The 21,879-nt window shown below is 36.4% G+C and overlaps 2 protein-coding genes across 2 annotated transcripts in view; both read right to left on the minus strand.

Annotated features, from left to right (window-relative positions):
• LOC129247155 (pancreatic lipase-related protein 2-like) overlaps positions 1-12,128 on the minus strand; it is a 73,441-nt gene extending 61,313 nt beyond the window's left edge. Inside the window, exon 1 of the mRNA XM_054886119.1 lies at positions 12,055-12,128. Coding sequence (XP_054742094.1) covers positions 12,055-12,094 — 40 coding nt within the window. The 5' untranslated portion in view covers positions 12,095-12,128. The remainder of the gene's footprint in view (positions 1-12,054) is intronic.
• A 3,760-nt stretch (positions 12,129-15,888) lies between these two features.
• Positions 15,889-21,879, minus strand: part of LOC129247779 (zinc finger protein 235-like) — a 32,121-nt gene continuing 26,130 nt past the window's right edge. Inside the window, exons 5-7 of the mRNA XM_054887079.1 lie at positions 21,464-21,629; positions 16,717-16,800; positions 15,889-16,467 (exon numbers count right to left, since the gene is read on the minus strand). Coding sequence (XP_054743054.1) covers positions 16,280-16,467; positions 16,717-16,800; positions 21,464-21,629 — 438 coding nt within the window. The 3' untranslated portion in view covers positions 15,889-16,279. The remainder of the gene's footprint in view (positions 16,468-16,716; positions 16,801-21,463; positions 21,630-21,879) is intronic.

Below are 21,879 nucleotides of genomic sequence, written 5' to 3' on the forward strand. Positions count from 1 at the left end.
CTGTACAAAATGTATTACGTTCAAAAACGTTTCTGTAAGCCTTGAACGAAAAATGTTTTTTGTTTATTAAAGACTAGCAAACCCGGCCCCCTTCGCTGGGCACACTAAAATAGAATAGATATGGTTTAGAACAGAAAATATATGAATTTCATTTTATTTATTTCTTTATTCTTTATTCAAGCGCTTTGGCATAAACAATATTTTTTGTTTTTCTATTTGTTTTTGAGTAAATATAAAATATAAATTGAAAATCAGGTAAAGAAGATTATTGTTTTTAAATTTCAAATCACAATAACTAAGAAACAATCGTCTTTTTTCCTGACCATCCATGAATTTTTCGTTTCAATTTATATGTTTTATTAAGCATTGGAGCTTTTTTAACCATTATCCATTTATATTTTTCAAAAAAAAAAACGAAAAAAAAAATTTTTTCCACGAACACATAATTTCATTCGGATTTCACATTAAATTCTCAAATTTCGTAAGAAATTATTCACTGTTCCAAAATCCACTCCAAAAAAATTCACAAACAATTTTTACATGTTGCACTTACGTTCTTTCCTTATGGCATCCAAATCAGAAAGAAATATTGACACATTGTAATTCACACTGTCAATTTGACAGTTCAGTTCCGCCCCAAGCGTTAAAAAAGTAAGCGACATTATGGCTGGTTCAAAAGAGTGCTGTACCCGTTGCCAGTGCTCCGAATTACAACCAAACTTTACGAAACCCATTTTCAATACTTACTTAACAATGTGTGTAAGTTTGGTTTAATTCGGTGCAAAGACACGGCGGGTCCACGTTTTGGCATATATTTCGAAACCCTAGTCATCAATAGGTATGAAAATTACCCCGTATTAAAGCACTTATCAACAGCTTTCATTTGATACCCATATTGTACATACACAACCAAACGTTACCCGGGTCCACGTTTTGACCTATATCTCGAGACCCCAGTCACGGAGCGGCATGAAAAATACTCTGTACTAAAGCATTCACCAACAGCTTCAATTTGATATCCGTATTGTACAAACACATTCTAGGCTCCACGTTTTGGTCTCTATCTCGAGACCCTAGTCACGGAGCGGCATGAAAAATACTCTGGACTAAAGCATTCACCCACAGCTTCCATTTGATACACATATTGTACATACAAATCCGAAGGTTACCCGGGTCCACGTTTTGACCTATATCTCGAGCCCTATTTCCAAAATAAAATATAATCCATGTTACTCGTGGATGATGTAGCTTTCGAATGGTGAAAGAATTTTTAGAATCGGTCCAGTAGTTTTTGAGCCTTTTCATTACAAACAAACAAAGTTTTCCTCTTTATAATATTAGTATAGATGTTATTGTTAACACTAAGAATAAGAAAAGAAGAATTAGAAGTATCGAATAGAGAAATTATTTGTTCAGTATCTTCAAGCTATGACTTTATTGATAATTAGATTAAGTTAATAGTTTAGTAGTACGGCTAATTATTAGTTGTTTTTCTGTATGAAGCAATAAGCGCACAGTTTTATATGCGCTTGGGAAATAGTAGCGGATATAATCGGTGCTTCCAAGGTTCCTTTTGAAGTTTTTACGGCTTTTTGCAATCTGCCGTTTTGACCGCAAATAATAAACGAAATGTTAACAGAGGAAAGGTACGTATTTTAGTGTATTTTGCAATTTCAATTAAAATTATGTTTATTATGCGGATTTATTTTATCTTTTTCAGAAAGGAATCAACGAAGCGTTGGAAGAGAGAGGAACATCTTATTTTGCTGTAGTGGTAGAGCGCCAGAAAGGACGAGCTTAAGCACAGCAGAAAGAAGAAATTTGCAGAAATCCAGAAGCCATTAATGGAAAGCTGCGCATCAGTTGTTGTTTAACTATTTTGGTTTTTTTTTTTGCATTCGTTGTATTTATTTGCATTATTCAGATATCTTATAATGTTGATAGAGCCATCTTCATTCTCAAATATTGTCTCATCGGGTAATGGAGACTCCTCCTTGAACGCGTCCAATGTAGCCTCTCCGTCAGGGAATTTTTCGACTTTCAATATTGCTGCATCTTCCTCCAAAGCAGACTCATCTCGACATACTTTAGCAAATAATGAAAGAGCTGTAGCTGTCCGAAGTTTTCCAGAATCAGACTTAGGATATTGGGTTGCGATATACTGAGTATGCATAAAGTTCATACTCTTCCTCTTCCGGATCTCTTAAGATTCATCAATGAATCCAAGAGATTTGTGGAACGGTGACCTCAAACTAATTGTTCCGTCTTACCACCCACATTTTATCTTTCCTATATCTCTTTTTTTCTACTGAAATCTATCCGGGTGTGGTACAATGGTCTCCTGACTGAGTGCTTGGACTTGTCCAACTTCCACAAATCTAATCTAAAAATGCTCTGCAGTGTCATCATCCTCAAGACAGGATAGGCATATCGGGCTGTCGACGAGCCCCATGGCAGCCATATGCTGACCACAGTACTCTCAGGTCCTTTCTGCTGAGTTTTAGGATAAAGGTCGCTATTTTCCTGTTTGTTTCTTTCACAAAACACTTGGCTACTCTGCACGAGTTCAACCCAGACCAACGTCCTCTATGCGCAGACCTCATAAGCCGTCAATCCACAGTTGAATCGATGCTGAATTGATACCTAGAAAGGGTTCAGGGCCTAGCGGGCATACTTTAAGAGCCTTCATTAGCCAGTTTATGAGCTAACTCGTTCCCTGTAATACTACAATGTCCAGGCTATCAAATAAGACTAACTTTGTTGTGTTTTGCAATACTGTTCAGTTTTCCCTTACATTCATCGACTTACTTCGAAGAGCAGCGTGGGTTAGAAAGTGCTTTCAGTGTAACTTGATTGTCACGACAAATTCCAATACTGCTACTCCGCCACTTTTCCTCAATTAGCCAGTATGCCTTGTTCAAGAGGGCATAGACTTCCGTAAGGAATACCGTGGCTATCTGTCCTGTGGCATAGGAGTACTTAGTGTCTTCGTCTAAGTCCCATCCAGATCCGCTACCCGATATTCCACTGGCATCGAGAATAGTGTGCATCGCTTCGACAACTGGTGGTACCTGTATATCTGACAGTGGCCAGTGCCTTCGTCATTTCCCCAGACTCCGTTTAACTTGAGCCTGTACGTCGGCTTCACTGCTTCCTTTCGAATTTGAAGTTCTAGTGATGACTAGTTCAGAGTGGCATTGAGGGTTTCCTAGATGTCGTAATTATAGCACCTGTGATACCGTAGGCCATACTTCTCTGTAGTCTGTTTAGGGGTTTTACTCTGGAATTAACCATTGTAGCCTTCCACTATACCACAGAGGCGTATGTAATAATGGGTCTAATCGAAAACGCACCCATTCTAGTGAAAAGCTCTAAGGTACTTTTTATAGGATTCACCGAAAGACCATGCAATTCGCACCAATGCTCAATCTTATTTTGAACTTCCTGCATTTTATTGCATAGAGCTTCAAGTGATCGTCCTATGATTAATACGCACACATCGTTCGCGTTGGATTGGATGTGTCCAGGTCATTAAGAAGAGAGTTCACAACAAAGCACCAAAGTAGGGCAGAGGGTACACCGCCTCGAATCATTAAATAAATAAAATAAAAAAAATAAAAAAAAAACATTGAGCCAACCGAGCTAAGGAAAATCGAGTTACTTTCGGAGAATTGTATGTATATGATTTCCCCTCTCCAGCTGAAAGCCTCTACTGTTAGCGCTGCGTTTGCTTCAGTGACGGCATCATTTTGGTCTAAACGCTTTGCCGAACTGTCATAACTGAACAATGGTAAAGAAGGATCCAATCCAGTAATTTGCTGAATGGTTCCATATTTGACATTCTTTCCAGCATAACCGCATATATGATCACCCAAACTGTGACCGATTAAATGTATGGTCTTGAATGATAAACCACCTTCCTGGTACAAAAAGTCAATAAATCCAGTTACTTGTTTACCAACACCAGCAGATTCGCCGAAGAAACGTAATTGAGACTATTCGCTTTGTGGCTCCAGTATATGAAATAATATTGTATGCGCCCTTGGATAAATATGCATCACGGACCAATGTTGTCAAAGCGGTGTTTCCGTTGGATTGCCAACCATGAGTAATGATTATTGTGGGATGATCTTTGTTGAAGTGGGATTTCTGCAAAGATTCGGTATCATCGGTGTCCAGAGTATCCGCAGTAGTTGGGTTCTCGCGGGTGTACAAATGGAAATAAAGTGTAGCAGAGGCACGGCTGGTTGCTGTTTCACTCAATGCCTCGGCTTCAGCCTCAGTCATCCACTGCAAAGATCCATCCAGTTGGGGCACATACCAACCACCTTCGCCAGATATTCTCTGCTCAGCAATAGGGGTGGCCACAGCTGTGGTGATGCCAAGTAAAGAAAATTGGAGGATATTTTTTGTGTTTAGTATTGGGCGTTAAGTCACATACCTGCTGCAACTGCGAGTAGTAAAACGATCACTGACTTCATGGCTGTTCTGATGATATTCCAAATTACCAATATATTAGTATTGCTGGTTCCACCTATTTTTATTCTAAAATGTATGCCAATTCAACTACGTGCAAACGAGTACTAACACACATGCATACTCGTACGTTGTCATTTGCACGGGCATATGACATATAAATATGATACATGACTATAGAAGGCCTATTGTGGTCAGTAGTAGTTTAAGTTCGCTTATCATTCTTAAAAATAATATTTATCTGTACACTATACGCACCTGGACACATACAAATTTGTTTGGTTCTCTAGAAGCACAACATTCTTATCGCAATTAATAAAGCTTTGAAATATTTATTTTGGGATTTTGGGTTAATCCCTCGCAGTAGCTATAATCCTGAACATGATTTCATCATCTTGTCGGTATACCTTATCTCAGCAGCTATATTGAGCTGCCACACAGTGGCTTTGCTCATTTACCACAGAGGTTTTTCTATTATTCTTGAGGCTCAAATTCATTAAAAGCTTTCAATTATAGACTCGCGGTAAAGCACAGAAGATCCCATCAGAAGCCACAGTGCATTATGGCCCAATAATATTAACTAGAGACATAAATGTTTGTAATTGAATACACGATCTTGGACAATCTTTGATTTCAGCAGGATGGTGCGCCATGCCAAATTCGTTTACTGGAGGCTGTTAGATTTGTTTGAGGGGTGCCGTGAAGCACCGATGTTTTGTGAACAATCCATTAACGATTCTGACACTTAAAGCGAATATCCAGCAAGCCGTTCGTGAGTTAGAGCCAGAATACTTCATCGAGGTCGTGGAAAACTGCATTAGCAGAATGCGCTAGTGCGAAACCAGCCGAAGTAACCACGTGAGTGAAATCGTACTTCATAAATCATGAGAATGTTTGCTCTTTCAAATAAATCTATAATACGAGTATATCGAAAAAATTGATTTTTATTATTTTGTTTTTGAGTTTTTAAAAATTAACTACTATATGAACCACCCTGCATTTGTCTTTTTGTAAATAAATTTTTAATTTTTGGGGCAATTTTGTAATAGTATGATTTCTGGTTACTAATAATAAAAAATCAAAATTATCCAAGAGGCCAATAGGTAATGGAAAAATGAAGAAACATGTGTAAAAGCTAGGCTACTATGGCCGCAAATAAATAAGAAAAGGACAAAGGAATTGCTTAGCCTCTCAAGACATGATATCTCGAAGGTCGTGGCTTGCGCCATTGGCCATTAGCTATTTGGCAGGCATTCCTTGAGACTTAGGGTGGGCCATGTAAAATTTGCTTTTTGAATCGGCTATAAAAAAGAACTAATCAATATTTTTTCAAACTTTTTTTTATTTTGAAGATTGAACATTGTCATTTATGAATGAAAAATAATATCGTTCAAATGACTGCCACGACTGGCTTTACAGTAGGCCATTCGATCAACCCAATTTTTAAGCACATTTTCGATTGTTTGGGCTCCAATTTCATGAATGGCAACTTTGATTTCGTGTTTTAAAACATCAATCGTCTCTGTATGGTTCGCATAGCATTTGTCCTTAACGGCTCTCCACAAAAAATAGTCCAACGGGCTTAAATCACAGCTCCGAGGCGGCCAATTGATATCGGAATTTCGGCTGATTATTCGGTTTTAAAAACGGTAGCCAAAAGTTCGAGTGTAACTTTGGCAGTGTGACAAGTTGCACCGTCCTGTTGAAACCAAATGTCGTTCACGTCATCAATTTTTGGAAACAACTCGTTAAGCATGTCACGGTAACGCTCGCCATTTACTGTAACCGCGGCTCCTCGCTCATTTTCGAAAAAAAAAAATGGCCCGATGATGCCGCACCAAACAGTGACTCGTTGTGGATGCATTTGGGCATTTTCACAAAAAGGTCAACCACGAGTGCAAAACTTAAACTGTTCCTGAAAACTTTTTGTTAATGAATAAATAATAAATCTCAAATGTGTTTACTTTATAAATATAAAAGAATTTTTCTTTTCTTTTAATTTTGAGCCGAAATATGCAACGAATATACAAAATTTACAAAAATCTAACTCTTTTGACCAAATGTACCAACTTTTTTCCTTGTAATATTCCCTTATTCAAAACAATACTATGATGTTTTTATAATTTAAAAATCTTCTACTGATAGTAACATAATGTTTAACAAGCAGAGAGACTTAGTGGAGATCGAATAACGGTATTTTTTTTGCTTACTTCTGCTTATATTCGTATGTCGCGTCCGTTACCGAAAAATAGCATTTATTGTTCTCATTAGTGCAAAAAGTGTTGAAGCATAAATTGCTTTCAGACTTTAAGCAAATAACTTATTTCACTTAAGAAAAGTAGCCATTGACTCTCGACAAAAACGATTAATAAAATTTATTGGTGTTTGAAATTCGTCGCGTCCGTTACCGCGAACCTTAAATTTTAAATAAAGTCGTAGAGATTGCACAAGATTAAAATTTTATAGATGGCAAAAACGGCAAAAGAAACAAGAAAAGCAATAACAACGAAATATAGAGAGAAAATGAAAGAAAACGTCGAGAAATGGCAGGAATACAAAAAGAAAGAAGCTAAACGAAAGCAAGAGTACCGAAAAAGATTATCGCAAAAAATGAAAAGTGATAGCAATTTATTAGAAAAGAAGAAAGAAAAGGACCGTGTTAGGCAGTAAGTTTTGCGGCAAAAAAAAAGAGCGTAAATATTATTGATAGTTTGAATTGCGAAATTTACAGCTGTAAGCAAACGATGGGAAAAGCAATAAAAAAAGTTGAGCGCGCGTTACCTAAAAACCTGGATAGAAAAATAGCTATCCTCAAATCTTTATGCAATAAATATCTTAGGCCAACAGAAACGATGGATGAAAATACTACCAAGTCATCAAAAAGCCTGATGCGTGAAAAATTAATTGAAAAATTATTTTTGCAAGATGGAATCAGCGTTCAAGCTCCTGGGAGAAAGGATACAATGCTAATCAATGGGAAAGTAGTCTCAAAACGTTTTATGATTATGACCTATCAACTCTTCAAAGCCGAATATGCCGAGGAAAAAGTCTGCAAAACTATTTTTATTAGTTCTAAGCCAACTTACATTCAGTTAATCAATAATTTACCACACAATATGTGTATCTGTAAGTACCATGCAAATTTTATTTTTTTACTAATATAGAAGGCTGTGCAAAGATTATACCGCAGATTCCTGCCGAAGCTGATTTATTTCTTACATCAGTTTGCTGCGACGTTATGAATGAAAAGTGCATGGCTAATACTTGTGACAGCTGTGTACGCGATATTAAAGACGATCTAGTTCCTATACAGTTTATTAATCAATTTGATACGCAAATCAAATGGAAACAGTGGAGATAAGTAGACGATCGCATAACTTTAAACTACACTATTGGTCCTTTAAGCGACTTAATTCATGATGTAGAGATTCAGCTTCCAGCTTTTAAAATGCATTGTTTTATTAAACGTCACCAACAAAATTACTTTGAAATTAAAAAGAAAAATTTAGCAGCTAATGAAATTGTTATTCAAGTTGATTTTGCTGAAAATTATCGCTTGACATGCCAAAACGAAATTCATGATGCCCACTTTAGTTATAACCAAGTAACAGTGATTACGTGCGTAGCTTGGGTTCTTGGTGAAACCAAGTCCTATGCTGTTATCAGTGATAGATTGACTCACAGTAAGTTCGACGTTTACTGCTTTATTTCCAAAATTATAAATATCTTACAAAACCAGTACAAAGGAGTTACCAGCATTTATATTTTCTCTGATGGAAGCACTTCCCAATTCAAAAATAAATTTATTCTTTCTAGTATTCCAAGACTTGCAGCTGAATTTCATTGCGGAATCTTAGAGTGGAATTGTTTCGCCACTTCACATGGCAAAGGTGCTGTAGACGGAATAGGTGCCGTAGTTAAACGAAAAGTCTGGCAAATCGTTAAAGCAAGAAATATCATTCTCGGTGATGCCTTATGCTTCCATGAATGTGCTAAGAATAACATTGATGGAGTTAAAATTTTGTATATCTCTGGAACACAAATTGATAGTTTTTCTAATCAACTGTCAGAGTTATGGCAAAATGTTCCAAATATCAAAGGAGTTAAAAGTATGCATTGGTTTTCATATTTCGACAGTAAATGTATTGAAGTTGCTCGAACGGCCTATTCATTAAAGAAAATAATTAAAATAGACCATCCTAAAAACTAATAACTTTCTTCTTAATTTTTTAAGTCGTTTTTACTGTAATATTACTTGAGTTTTTTTTTTCAATAAAATTGAAGTGTTATAATGAAAAAAATTCTATTTCCTAGCTCATGAAAAATTTTGTCGCGTCCGCTATGTCGCGTCCGTATTTCTTCTATACTCAATTAAAAAAAACGAAGAGAAAATTATCATATTTCATAAACCTTCGAATAACAGTCATCTGTTCGCATTTATTAACATATATATTGTATATATATAAAAATCCTTAATTTGCTGAATTTTGTATATTTCTGAATGCGCCTAAAAAAAACTTCTATTTTTTGTCGCGTCCGTATCACTTTATAATTGCTTATAACTACGTACTTATTTGTAAAAGATCTTTCCCATATATATTAAAATCTAGCACTCCGTCAGCCCTTTAAAACAATATCAATATATATAAACTTTTACTTTGTCTTCATTGTTTTGGACGCACTTAAAATCGTACAAATGTCGCGTCCGTTACCGTGAAAATGCCCATTTGCTTCTCTACAGTAACATGTGGATTTTCTGAGCCCCAAATCCTACAATTTTGCTTATTGACGTAGTCACCGATGGGAAAATCAGAAAAGAAGAAGAAGACTCACCACTTTGGAAATAGGTTTTCAATATTTCCAAATTTTGTTCAAGCGTATAGCGTCCCATTTCGTAAATGTCAAACCTTTAAGTAAATTATGAACACATTTGACATGTCATTTGTGTTACCATTCTCAAACAAATAGGTGGTTCAAAAAGCAAACGCTATATGGCCCACCCTGTAGGAGTATTCTCCCATGAATAATGTAGAAGTTGTAGAGATGAGGAAGAGGAAGAAACGTGGCGTGGGCATTAGACCAATCCTGCGCTTCATAAGAGCCTCAAAATGGTTTCATGAAGATAAATAAGCAATGTTCCCGTGTCGCACAGTGATATCACAACGGACCTGTAAGGTCAAAGTGAGTTGGTCGTACGGACCGACTACCACCATAACCTAACCTAACCTAATGATTTCCTCTGAAAAGAGTTAAAATGTCTCTTTTAATAAAGCCCACCAGCCCAAATACATACAAACATTTCTCCAGAGAACACAGAATACATCTACAATCACAAATGAAATATCTATTCAAATTCGATTCCTCAGGGTCCTTTCCTAATAAAAAGTGTAAATAAACGTATACAATTACGTCAGCAACGTAATGATTCTGTAAAATTTGCTGAGAGCAGTTTCAAGGTCACGTGATATATGCAATCTTCCGTTGTCATTTTTTGTATTCAGTTTGCCTTGATATTGGTCATCCGAAGCAAAATTGAGAGAGCCGCTTCGGCTCCCACGCCATAGACGATTCGGCAGCAGAGTTGTGGCAGCACATTTCACTCTCAGTCCATGTTACGACAGAAAATCACGTGTTTCTAAGAAACATACGTAAATATAATAAATTATTTGCGAGAAAACCCAGATAAAGTACAAAGAAGCACAAAATTGGCAATTATATTTACAACTGCTCTTGAAATAGAATTGAAACTCTATTTTTGATTACTGAAAGCAGTAAATTCATCATTCCATATGCCGTAAGCAATAAAAGATAATAATTTGCCGCTGATGTGTAAACATTTTAGGAACAGGTGCTCTTCTACTCGTTATTGCTATATTATTGTTGTATTTGTGTTAAGACAGGGTCTTTGAAGTTTCGGTATATTTAGGTATGTAGTAGGATTTGTAATAGGGTGCCCATTAGCAATTTATAAATGAGAAGTGATATTTTCCAACATTTATTCGTCAATATTTTCATTTGACGACATTTTTGATGACATTTAGAAATAATTAGGGCATTACTTCGGCAATGCTATCGTTCAATTGTTTCTAGTTTATTCAGATAAATAAAATCTTACAGATGGCTCCCATAGAAAAAGCTCTTCGCCGTCAAGATATATTGAAATAATTGTTTCCGAGATATTCGTTTACAATAAATTAATTATTTGGTAGGTCTTTTTGAATTCACATTTCCTTAATATTCATACCATCAATAATAGACCAAAAACGTTCTTAACATTTTCGGATGTCATAGTCTATTGACGATATCAAATTTCCAAAGGTATTTTCGAAGAAGAAAAGCCGAATGGCACTACCAGAGCGCAGTACCGTGGCGTATGTAGACGTGGGTCTTTCTATCTCTTTTGCTGGTGCTTCGTAAACTTTTCAATAAGCTTTTGTATTACCAGTTCCACAATTTCGTAAAACATAGTTTTCATAAAAATAATACATAATATTTGTGATACGCGTCTTGATGTCGTTGCAGAAATGGAGGGACTTACAGTTATGAGGAGCTTTTTCCTGGCAGAAATACACTCGGTTTGCCATTGTCTTTTTTTTATAGATCTATCATTTTCAAAGGGGATTTTCATTATTTTTATATATGACATTTTTTCACTTTTTTTTAATTTTTTCCAAGGTTGTTTCCTTCAAGCAGTCAAAACTATCTTTCTCGCAACTGTAGTGTTGTCTAGTTTTTTAAATAAAAAAACAAAAATGCCCATTTAAAGGAAATAAAGTACCAAATTTTTACTGAATTACTTAAAGAACTTTGTATGCATGACAAATTGTTTTACTGTATGGAAAAAACAGAGTTCTACAAAACGATGCTGACACTTAAAGCTTATGTTAAGAGAATTTCTTTAAAAACGACGGAAAAACCTCTTTTCACCATATTTGAGTTTATGAAACAAGATAAGGTACTCCTTTTTCAAAAAGGTCGTTATGATTTCAATAAATTCAAAAAGTTTTTTAAATTGATAAAAAGGTTTTCAATGTTAAGAAGAGTTGAGAGAAGATAATCCAAAATTTTTGCATAACCTCAGAGGGAGCAAAAAATGAGATTTGCACTTTCAAAACATTAAATTTTATAACGGCAGTGCTGGAGCAGGAGTTGTCGGACCACAATTCAAGAAGGCAATTGCCATGGGAAAACCGACTTCCATTTCATTTCATCCAATTTAGATAGAGTGTTCGGAGATTACTGATTTTGGGCGGCCCGTATGTTCATTGTCATTTATGTCCTCACAACTATCTCTGAAACTTGTAAACCACTCATGAACTCTGGCTCTTCGCCATAAACTTTTTTCATCAATTCAAATGTTTCGGTGAACGTTTTACCGATTTTATTGTAAAACAAAATTTGATATTAGCTCTTTGTTTGAAACTCATTTTTGTAGCGATGACACAAACATACTGACACTTTAGACGCAATAACTTCGCTTCCATTGAACCGAATCCACCTTGACCGAATGTCACCAAGCTTTCACTGGAATCAGCTACAGGACAGTTTGTGTTTCATATTGGGCGTTAAATCACGTACCTGCTGCAACTGCGAGTAGTAAAACGATCACTGACTTCATGGCTACTCTCTCGATATACCAAATTACCAATATAAACGAAATGCTTACACCACCTATTTTTATACTAAAATTTTGTAAATTTTTCTCCAATTTAACTATACAAAGATATACAAGATCCAACACCCAACACACCCGTCAAGATCTATACGGACGGATCTAAAATGGACACCGGTGTATAATCAGGGTTATTTTGCGAAGAGTTTTCTATTAGTGAATCCTTTAAACTACCGGATCACTGTAGTGTTTTTCAAGCGGAAATAAACGCTATTCATGAAGCCTTAAAATGGTTAAAGATAAACCGAATATCATCAACGTATATCTGCATTGTATCGGACAGCCAAGCTGCCCTACGAGCCCTGGATGCATTCCAAACAACATCAAGGAGTGTCTTACGTTGTCGCCAATATCTAAACGAGATGGCCAATCAATGTCGTATAATCTTATGCTGGGTTCCAGGCCACAGAAATATACCAGGGAACTGTAGGGCAGACCAACTTGCAAGAGAAGGTACCTGTTTGCCAGACATAAATAATTTTATGGAGATACCTGTCGAAACTTGTAAACTTCTCATTAAGGACGCACTAATCCGTTCTGCAAATCAAAGATGGAGCGTTAACACCTGCGAAATTGCTAGGCAAACATGGCCAAGGCTAAATTTACGTCTGTCCAAGAGTATTATAAAACTGAGTAGACTTCAAATCAGGACCTTAGTAGGGGCCCTTACAGGACATTTTCTCATAGGAAATCATGCAGGGAGATTAGGCGTTTACACGCATGATTTCTGTCGTAGCTGCAGAAATAAGGAGGAGTTGGAAACAAATATCTTTTTTGCACATGCCCAGCTCTAGCCAGAAGCAGGAACCGATTTTTAAAATCCTACTTCTTAACGAATATAGATAATCTATACATTTTAGGTATCAACAACCTTTTACGCTTTGTCAAAAGCTCAGGATGGTTTAATATGGAGAGGGAAATGTAGCTCAGCCCCCGCGGTTCACAACGGACCCATTCCGTGGTCTAAGTGGCATCGTTGTGTCTATGTGCGATGCGGCTGCCAAACCTAACCTAACCTATACATACTTTTTTACATACTTACTTCTACGTTAACATTTACGGAGGGCACATGACAAGTAAATATATGACTATAGAAATATCTTTGTGGTCACTAGTAAATAGTTTAAGGTCCTTTATCACTGTTAAAAATAATATTTATCTATAAACTGAACGCACCTGGAAATATACTAGAAGCACAGCATCCTTAACATAACTAATAAAACTTTGAAATATGGGTTTTTTTCACCGGTTAATCCCTCCGGTATCTATAGTCCTGGATGCGTTTCAATATCCATTGAAATATTCAGCTCATACCAAATGTAAGCAGCTCTATGGAGCTGTTACACAGTGCCTTTACTCATTTGCCACAGAAGTTTTTATATTCTTCTTAAGACAGCAATAGAATAGAGTTCTTGAATGCTTCAACGACAACTTGGGCCAACGAAAACCAACTTCTTATTAAATCTTTGGGACTGTTGTTCGAATCGAATAAAATGCAGTGACAACATTATTTGTTTCGGTCGAAACTTGGCATTGTACGGCTGGTGCGGGTGTCTTTGGGCCAATACCAATGGGCGGCATAAAGCGGATATTCATAGAAATTTGTTGCAGTGAATGTCTTCATAGTGCATCTGCATTGTGTCAGGCAGCCAGGTGCCTTTTTATTTAATTCAGTCTCACATAATAACATTCAAACTCTTGAAGAATGCTTCACTATGCTCAAAAACCTAGGAACAAGAAATACCATCTTGCTGGGCTGGGTACCAGGAAATGAAGGCCTAGGCGAAGTGTCTAGTGAAATTAGTCGCTCCATTAAAATTCCATAGCTTACCAAGGCCCACACAAAGGAACTTATTACCAACGGTAAAGCCAAGAGCTTCATGTGACACAGATGCAGACAAATCAGTTTATCTTCTTTCTGGAACAGCCGCAAGTAGAGTCCTAAATCTGGATAGATACGACTTAGAAACTCTCACTGTATACTCATTTCAGGAAACTAGAATGAGCAGAAACAAGCGTCAGAAGTTTTTGCGAGTTAGACGTTGAAATGCCAGAACATCTCTGCTTATGTGTAGCCCTCGCAACTGAAGAATGGTGCACCTAGGCGTTGTGATTCTAAAAGCATTAGTGACATGGAACTAAAATCTTGTGGAAGTGTTAAAATTCATTAGAAGCCTTCAATTACAGGCTCATGGTCAAGCACAATAGACCACATCTGAGGTCACAGTAAACTATGGACCAAATATAAGTATATATTATATTAGTGGTCGGTACTAAAAGTATTTTCCAAAATTTGTTTTCTATTTTTTTTTTTAATATTTTTTGGTAAAATTGTTGTGCCATTGCTCTTAATTAGTTAATGAAAAAACAATTTTTGAAAGTTTATCAAATTACCGTTATACTGTTATACGGTTCCTTTAATTATAAAGCAAAAATTTGTTTATTGCTACCACCTCAATTTGTTCTATAGCCAATAAAATGAGGCATCTATATATTTATTTATTTGTATTTAATATATATATACCAGTGCCGTCAAAGCTTTGAAATTTGCTATTGAATTCCCAATAGAAGAATGCACTTTCCCATTAATGTGGTATAAAATGTTTACAGATCGATATTATTATTATTTCATCTCCTCTTTTAATTTTCTTTCACAATAATCCCAAAAATAATACCAAAATTAAGAAAAACGAGACGAGGCGTTCTTTGTGGAATTCATTCAAAGGTGTTTTGTTTATAATTTTTTATGCTTCAGATCTGACGCTTTTAGAATAGCCTTTCAAACGACGGATTTGCTGGCTGCAACATTTCCCCATTTCTTTAATTTTTGCAGGCAGGGCGGATTTTGTGGGTTTCCTTTGGAGTTAAAGCCATCGCAGTTCTGCCTTCGTCGTTCTTACCATAGGAGGCACCTTGTTTCGAATGAAGATCCACAACATTTGGACTTCGGTCAATTTTTTTGGCAATTTGGCCACGTGAAAGTCTCTCTGAGGTCAAGATATCAATTTGTTCTTTTTCGCGATCTGTTAAATCTTTTTGCTTTCCTATTTTATTAGAATTAAAAAATTTTCGACCAAATAAAATTAAGGCTTAAAAAACGATCCATTTTCATAGATTTAATGCGTAAATAATTTTGGCTAACTGAGAGCTTCTATTCAAGTGAACCAATACAGCTGCTTAAGATTTACTGCTGCGAAATACCGTTAGATTGAATAGTATTTTGATTCATGTTTATTTTCAGGTAAAGTACAGTCTTCGCTTGAATTATCAGAAACCCTTGTGCTACTAGATCAAATACGGTTGCTTTAATAACCATTTTCCGCACAAAAATTATCGCCTGTAATCAAGTGAATCGGATCAGTATCTCGATTTCTTTATGCTGCCACAAAAAAACCGTTATGTGAACAAAATTATAATACCGCTGGTATAAAAATTCTAAACAAAATTGCAGACGAGTTGATAGCCTTCACTACTTTCAAAGTCGCCCGCGAGCAGTAGCGTATCCATTTAGCTGTCTGTAGCTGTACAAACATACCTTCCATTGTATTGACTGAAGCTGAGTGCGAGAAAGAAAAAAATAAAACACAAAAATCTTGCAAAATATACAAACCAAATTTGCCGACAATTGCGACGGCCACTGCGCGACAACCACGATGACGTCGAGGATGCGGTTTAACATCAAACACTTCCATTCTGATATACTTGGACAAAAAATCTTCAGTATCTATTTTATTGGCTTGTGCTATACTTGCTTTGTATTGTCACTTAAAAAATATAAATATCCTTAAGACTAGCGCTTACATATAACTACTATTTAGCGGAGTAAATGTACACTTATTCATACATACATATGTACATATGTTTGTATGTATGTATGATAATCTCCTCGCGTCCCGCTCGCTTACTTAATATGTGCATAGTATATTTATGAATGTATGTATGTATATATTTACAGCAGCAGTCATTATTTGTTTGTTGTATTTTATGTATTTATGTATGTATGTATGTTTGTATGTATGTACGAATGCATGTAGTTATCGTTATCGTTTTCGGTTTTGTTTTTATATGGTTTTTGTGTAGATTTTTTCGTTTCAGTTGTTGTTTTTGTTTTTGTTTTTTTTTTTTCTTTTTTTACTTGTCACTACATTCCGTTGTGCCATTTGAGGTTTCATCTTCTGTGGTTGTATCGCCACCCGATTGAAAACCAGTCTTGTTGTCAGTGTCAGTTGAATTGTTCGAATCGGAGCACCTTGTGCAGACTCCCTGCATTAGTGTAACGTACACCTTGCCGCAGCGAACACATTCATCTTGTGGATCACCTGAAGTTAAGAATGGAAATTAATGCTGTGCTCTAGAAGTGCGCTGCAATCACATGCACACACACACACATACCCATGTTTGTATGTATCACATAAATCGCAGACACACACACGTATGCATATTTTTATATGAGCTTGCAAGTTTGCAGTGGTATGTGCATATGTGTGCGTATGCGCGATATTTTTTGTTTTTGTGTGCGCTTGTGTTTGCCGTGTGGTATAATGAAAAAATGTGGTAGTTCAACTTACCTTCATGTGTTTTCATATGAGCTCGTAAATTGCACGCTAATGCGAACTTCTTGTTGCACAATTCACAACCATGGGGCTTATTGCCTGTAATGCCAATGTAAAAATTTATTATGATATGTTTTTGTTGGTTTATTTGAGTTCAGTTTACTTTAAATGTACATTTTTCTAAAAACAAAAACAAAGAAGAAAACAAAAAAAAAAAAAACAAATTTGGTAGGCATATTTTATAAAAACTTTTCTGAAATAAAGCTTTTCTAACTGTGCACATACATATACAGTTTGTCTCATAATTCTTTTCACAATGCAATTTTGTATAATTTCATTATTTTGAATTTGTTTTTTGTTTGTTGCTTCTTTTTTGTAGCAGAAGTTAGCAAAGTGTAACGCCTTCTATTCGATTCTGTAAACAAAAATAGTTATTTGAGTGCACAATATGCAAAAACAACAATGAAAACCAAAATACGTCATAACAAATTGTGTTATAATTGCCATAAAGGTAAATTACCAAAAAAAAAAAAAAAATGGCTAAAATGTTTTCTACTAAAGCAAGGACAGTAAAGCATTAAAAATCGCGTATAAACCGAAAATCGGTTATAAAAGGTTTTCATTTGGAGGTACTTTTTCCAATAAGGGTGTTTTTGACAGATCACTCGTGACTACCGTCAAACTAAATACAAAATTTGTTTCAAAATGTATTGACATTTCATGATGGAAAGCCTTACGCCTCAGCTACGTTTACAAATCGTAAAATTGTATTACGAAAATTAACGCTCTGTGAAAAGTGTTCATTGCGCACTCAGGCCAACGTATGGTGTACATAACCGTTCAGCGATGAGGCCCATTTTTGGCTTAATGGCTACGTCAATAAGCAAAATTGCCGTATTTGGGCTGAAGATCAACCCGAAGCCCGGAAACATTCACGAAAAGCCATTACATTCATTGAAAATAACCGTTTGGTGCGGCCTATGGACTGGAGGAATCATCGGCGCAGATTTCTTCAAACACGAGGCTGGCGCGAATGTGTGAATGTGAACGGCGAACGCTATCGAGCCATGATAAACGACTTTTTGATGCCGGATGCCTGGTTCCAAAAAGACGCGGATCGACGCTACTTGCCACACAACCCGTGAAACGATGGATTTGCTTTGTCGTCGTTTCGGTGAGCAATTTATATCTCGTCTCGGTCCAGTGGATTAGCCACCAAGATCGTGTGATATCACACCTTTGGACTTTTATTTGTGCGGGTATGTAAAGTCTAAATACGTTGTGGATAATCCAGCTTCGATTGACGCATTGACAGCGCGCATTACTAAAGTTATTCACGAGATACCGACCGATGCCCTCTAGCGAGTCATTCAAAATTGGTGTTTACGGATGACCGAAACGCGGCGCAGTTGCGGCCAACATTTGAAAAAGTTTATCTTTAAAAAAAAGGCCATAAAATAATAAAAATTGCCCAATCAATTTAAATTTTCTTTGTTTTATTTCAATTTAAGTCCGTACCTATAAATTGATCACCCTTTAGTTAAAACACCTCAGTGGCAGACAAAAAGAATCCACCCCAAGGAAAGGGGTGAAAAGTCAATAGTGAAATAAATTGGCAAAAAACCGCAGTGCAGCCTTAAACTATTGCATCAAAGGGCAATGGAAAAAGATTCTACAGGAATATGACCTAAAAAAAAAACAAATTTCATCAATACCCAGAAAGTTACAATCGAACAGATAGGAAGATGGCTGTAGTGATCGACAACTCGTAAAGCATCGATCAAATAATTCAAAGTATAAGGTTTTTCTGTAAGAGCGCTTCAACTTTTGAACTTTTTTGAATAAAACACAAACGGTTTGACTTTTTTAACTAATTTTTTTTTTTATTATCGAGTTTGAACATATACATTTAAGTATGAAATTCGACTTCTTTTGCATGACCACCGCGTGCACGTTTTACGAAGTCCAATCGTTGAACCCAATTTTCGACCACTCTTTTGCATAAATCGGCCGAAATTCCAGCAATTTCGCGTTCAATATTGGCTCTGAGCTCACAAATCGTCGCCGGCTTGTTACTGTAGACCAATGACTTCACATAACCCCAAAACGGGACGGCTTGTTAAATGGACCGTAAAATGGCCGTAATGCTCTTAAAGTAGCAGCAACAGAACGATTATTTTCATAAAAAATTTGCACGATTTGCAATCGTTGCTCAAGAGTGTAGCGTTCCATGATGAAATGTATGTATACTAATGAAGTTTACAAATGACAAGCGAAAAATAAAAAATATTGCGTCGTTCGCCCTCCCTATCGGAAAAAAGTTGAAGCGCACCTATTGAACAACCCTATACATATATGCTCGTTGTCAAGATGACATTTCACACTAAAAAAATTCCTTTGCGGTTTTTCGTTTGTTCCATTCAATTGTGAGTTACAGGGTGTTGACAATGGAAGTCAACAAAGAGAAGATTCGATATATTTTACAGTTTTTATTTGATAAAGGCGAAATTGCAACCCAGGCCGCTGAATGGTGTTTATAGTGCCGATGCTGTAACAGCTAATTATGGGAAATTTTGGTTTCGTCGATTCCGTTCAGGCATTTTTGATGGTAAAAAGAAGGTCAAAAATGTTGATAAAATCACAGAAATAATCGAAGTTGATTGGCAGGTTAGTAGTCAGTCGTAGCATCGCGCAGGATCTATAGATCGTCTATAAAACAGTTTTAAACCCTTTGTGCAAAAATACTGGATTTCTTTATCCCCAAGCCGATATTAACATAAAAATATTCATGTAAATTTATTTGAGTTTTTATTTTGTTGATATGTGAAAAGAATTTTGAGACAGTGTCGTATAACTTCTTTATTTAACTGCTTTTTTTCTAAACCATTAAACAAGTTTTTCATAAATGGACGAAAATTAGATCAATTTTGTTTTGTTATAAAAATAAATAAATAAATGTCCTAGAAATCCACTTCAAACATTTTTCCATGTCAAATATTTTCATATGAAAAGATTTGGGAGACAAACTGTATGTAAGTAGCTCGTTTACTGGAAGAACTTCATAACTCAAAAAAAAAAAAAATAAATAAATAATTATAAACATTTTTCATTTAATTGATAGAAGAAGAGCTGGTGGTAATTTCTGCATATTTATGTATGTATGTATTATCTGGTATTCTTATAAACGTTGAGTTCATCCCCATGGCGCTGGATCATTGTACACCCTCGCTAGGTCCGAGCAGAATTTTTTCCATTCATATTTCCTCAAGGGAGGAGTGGGCGATGTGTAACGTTTGGAGGTAGCGCATAGCAAACATGTTTACGAATGGGTCGAAGTTGGACGGAAGAGTTGGCGGGAGAGTACTCTGCGAGGAGCTCCCCATCAATCTCGAATTTAGGCTTTCGGACCACTGTAGTGTTTTCCAAGCAGAGGTAGCCGCAATTAAGAAGGCAGTGTGGATTGGTTGCTCGCTTCTGTAATTACAGTAAAGGAGATAAATACAGATCTACTCCGACAGCCAAGCGGCTTTTAGGGCTTTGGGCTCGTTGTTTGTGCTTTCGAAATTAGTCGGGGAACACCTGATTCCCCTCTCGATTGCATCGGAATACTTTGATATTAGACTCATTTGCGTTCCCGGTCACAGCGACATATAAGGAAACTGCTGGGCTGATGAGCTGACCGGACAGGGGAACCTGGAGACGGTTTCCTCGCAGAATGACAGGATTAGGGTTCCCTAGAGAACCTGTGGTCTGTTCCTGGAAAGATGGGCCTCGCGTCAATTTAGCGAGTGCTAGGCTAGATCGAGATCCTTCTGGCCACGGATAGATCGGGGGCGCTCGAAGGAAGTTTTAAGGCTAACAAAGCTACAGCTCTCGAATTTGGAAGGTATCCTTACTGGACATACCGGACATTGTCCATTAGGTGTTCATGCGATAAGGCTTGGGATTGCTTCAAATCCTTTCAGATTAAGCTGTCTGGAGGACGAGGTGGAATCATCTCAGCTGCCTTGCTCTCGTCGGGCAAAGGTTTAGACATCTGGGCTCTCACTTTTTCTATACATCATCAGTAGTTTGAAGCGGTTAATATCAAAGTAAATCATCCTATGATCCGAATGCCATTCTTCCTGTCTGGTTCCTTCTTTTCTCCTTTCTCCTCCCCTCCCCCTTTATGGTATCACAACGGACAAATTATTCAATATTTGCCCAAGTGGGCCCCTCACAAGGGCAGCCATTTATCCTAATGTATGTATGTAACATAGGTGAATAAAATGTATTTAGTTTTGGTTTATAACGTTCTTCCAGCAAAAACGAGTGATATATTCAAATTCAAATTTGCAGCTGCACAATTAATTTATAACAAATATTGTAGAAATTATTTTAATTTCACTGGACTACGCGCCACTTATTTAAGTGCTGGCATAGCTGTGTGGGCATACAGGTACCTGTATACAAAAGTATCATACATTACAAATGTACCTACATACCCATACGCTCGCTTGTACATACCTACATACACATGTGTGTATATGGTATACTATATATGCACATATTTACATACGAAATAAATTTTAAGCTGATTGAGTACTTATAAGTACTTGTAGATTAAGCGCAACAGCAACTTATTGCTATTGAAACAATTCGTCAAACACTTTGTAATTGTCTATGTGTGCATAAGTACCCTACATACATACATATGTATGTATGTATGAATGTGTATGTGCATGTATGTTATACAAATGTGTGTAAATGCGTGATTACCAACCTGTATGCAGAAAAAGATGATTTTTGAGGTTTGTCTGTTTCGAGAAACCGCGGAAGCAAATGTTACACTTAAAAGGCCACGAGCCACTATGCACGTACATGTGGGATTTTAAGTCGCCGGGTGTTGGAAATGACTTTGAGCATAAATTGCATTTATGTGGTTTCTCCTGTAAGTAAAAAAAAAAGTAAAAATGTCAATGGGAAATATGTTAGTGAAAAATGTCAAAAATTTAAATGGGCTTTACAAACACACAGAGATATGTGTGTATGTATACACGTAGTATGAGTCCATGCATACACACAGATGGATGTATGTACATATGTATTTTTGTATGTGTGAAATATGTATGTATGTGGTAAAGCGTGGGCCATTGGCTGTTTCTTTTTTGGAATCATTTTTTGTTTTGTTTTCTATAA

Source organism: Anastrepha obliqua, chromosome 5 (assembly GCF_027943255.1).
Source record: "Anastrepha obliqua isolate idAnaObli1 chromosome 5, idAnaObli1_1.0, whole genome shotgun sequence".
In the NCBI taxonomy this organism is placed as follows: domain Eukaryota; kingdom Metazoa; phylum Arthropoda; class Insecta; order Diptera; family Tephritidae; genus Anastrepha; species Anastrepha obliqua.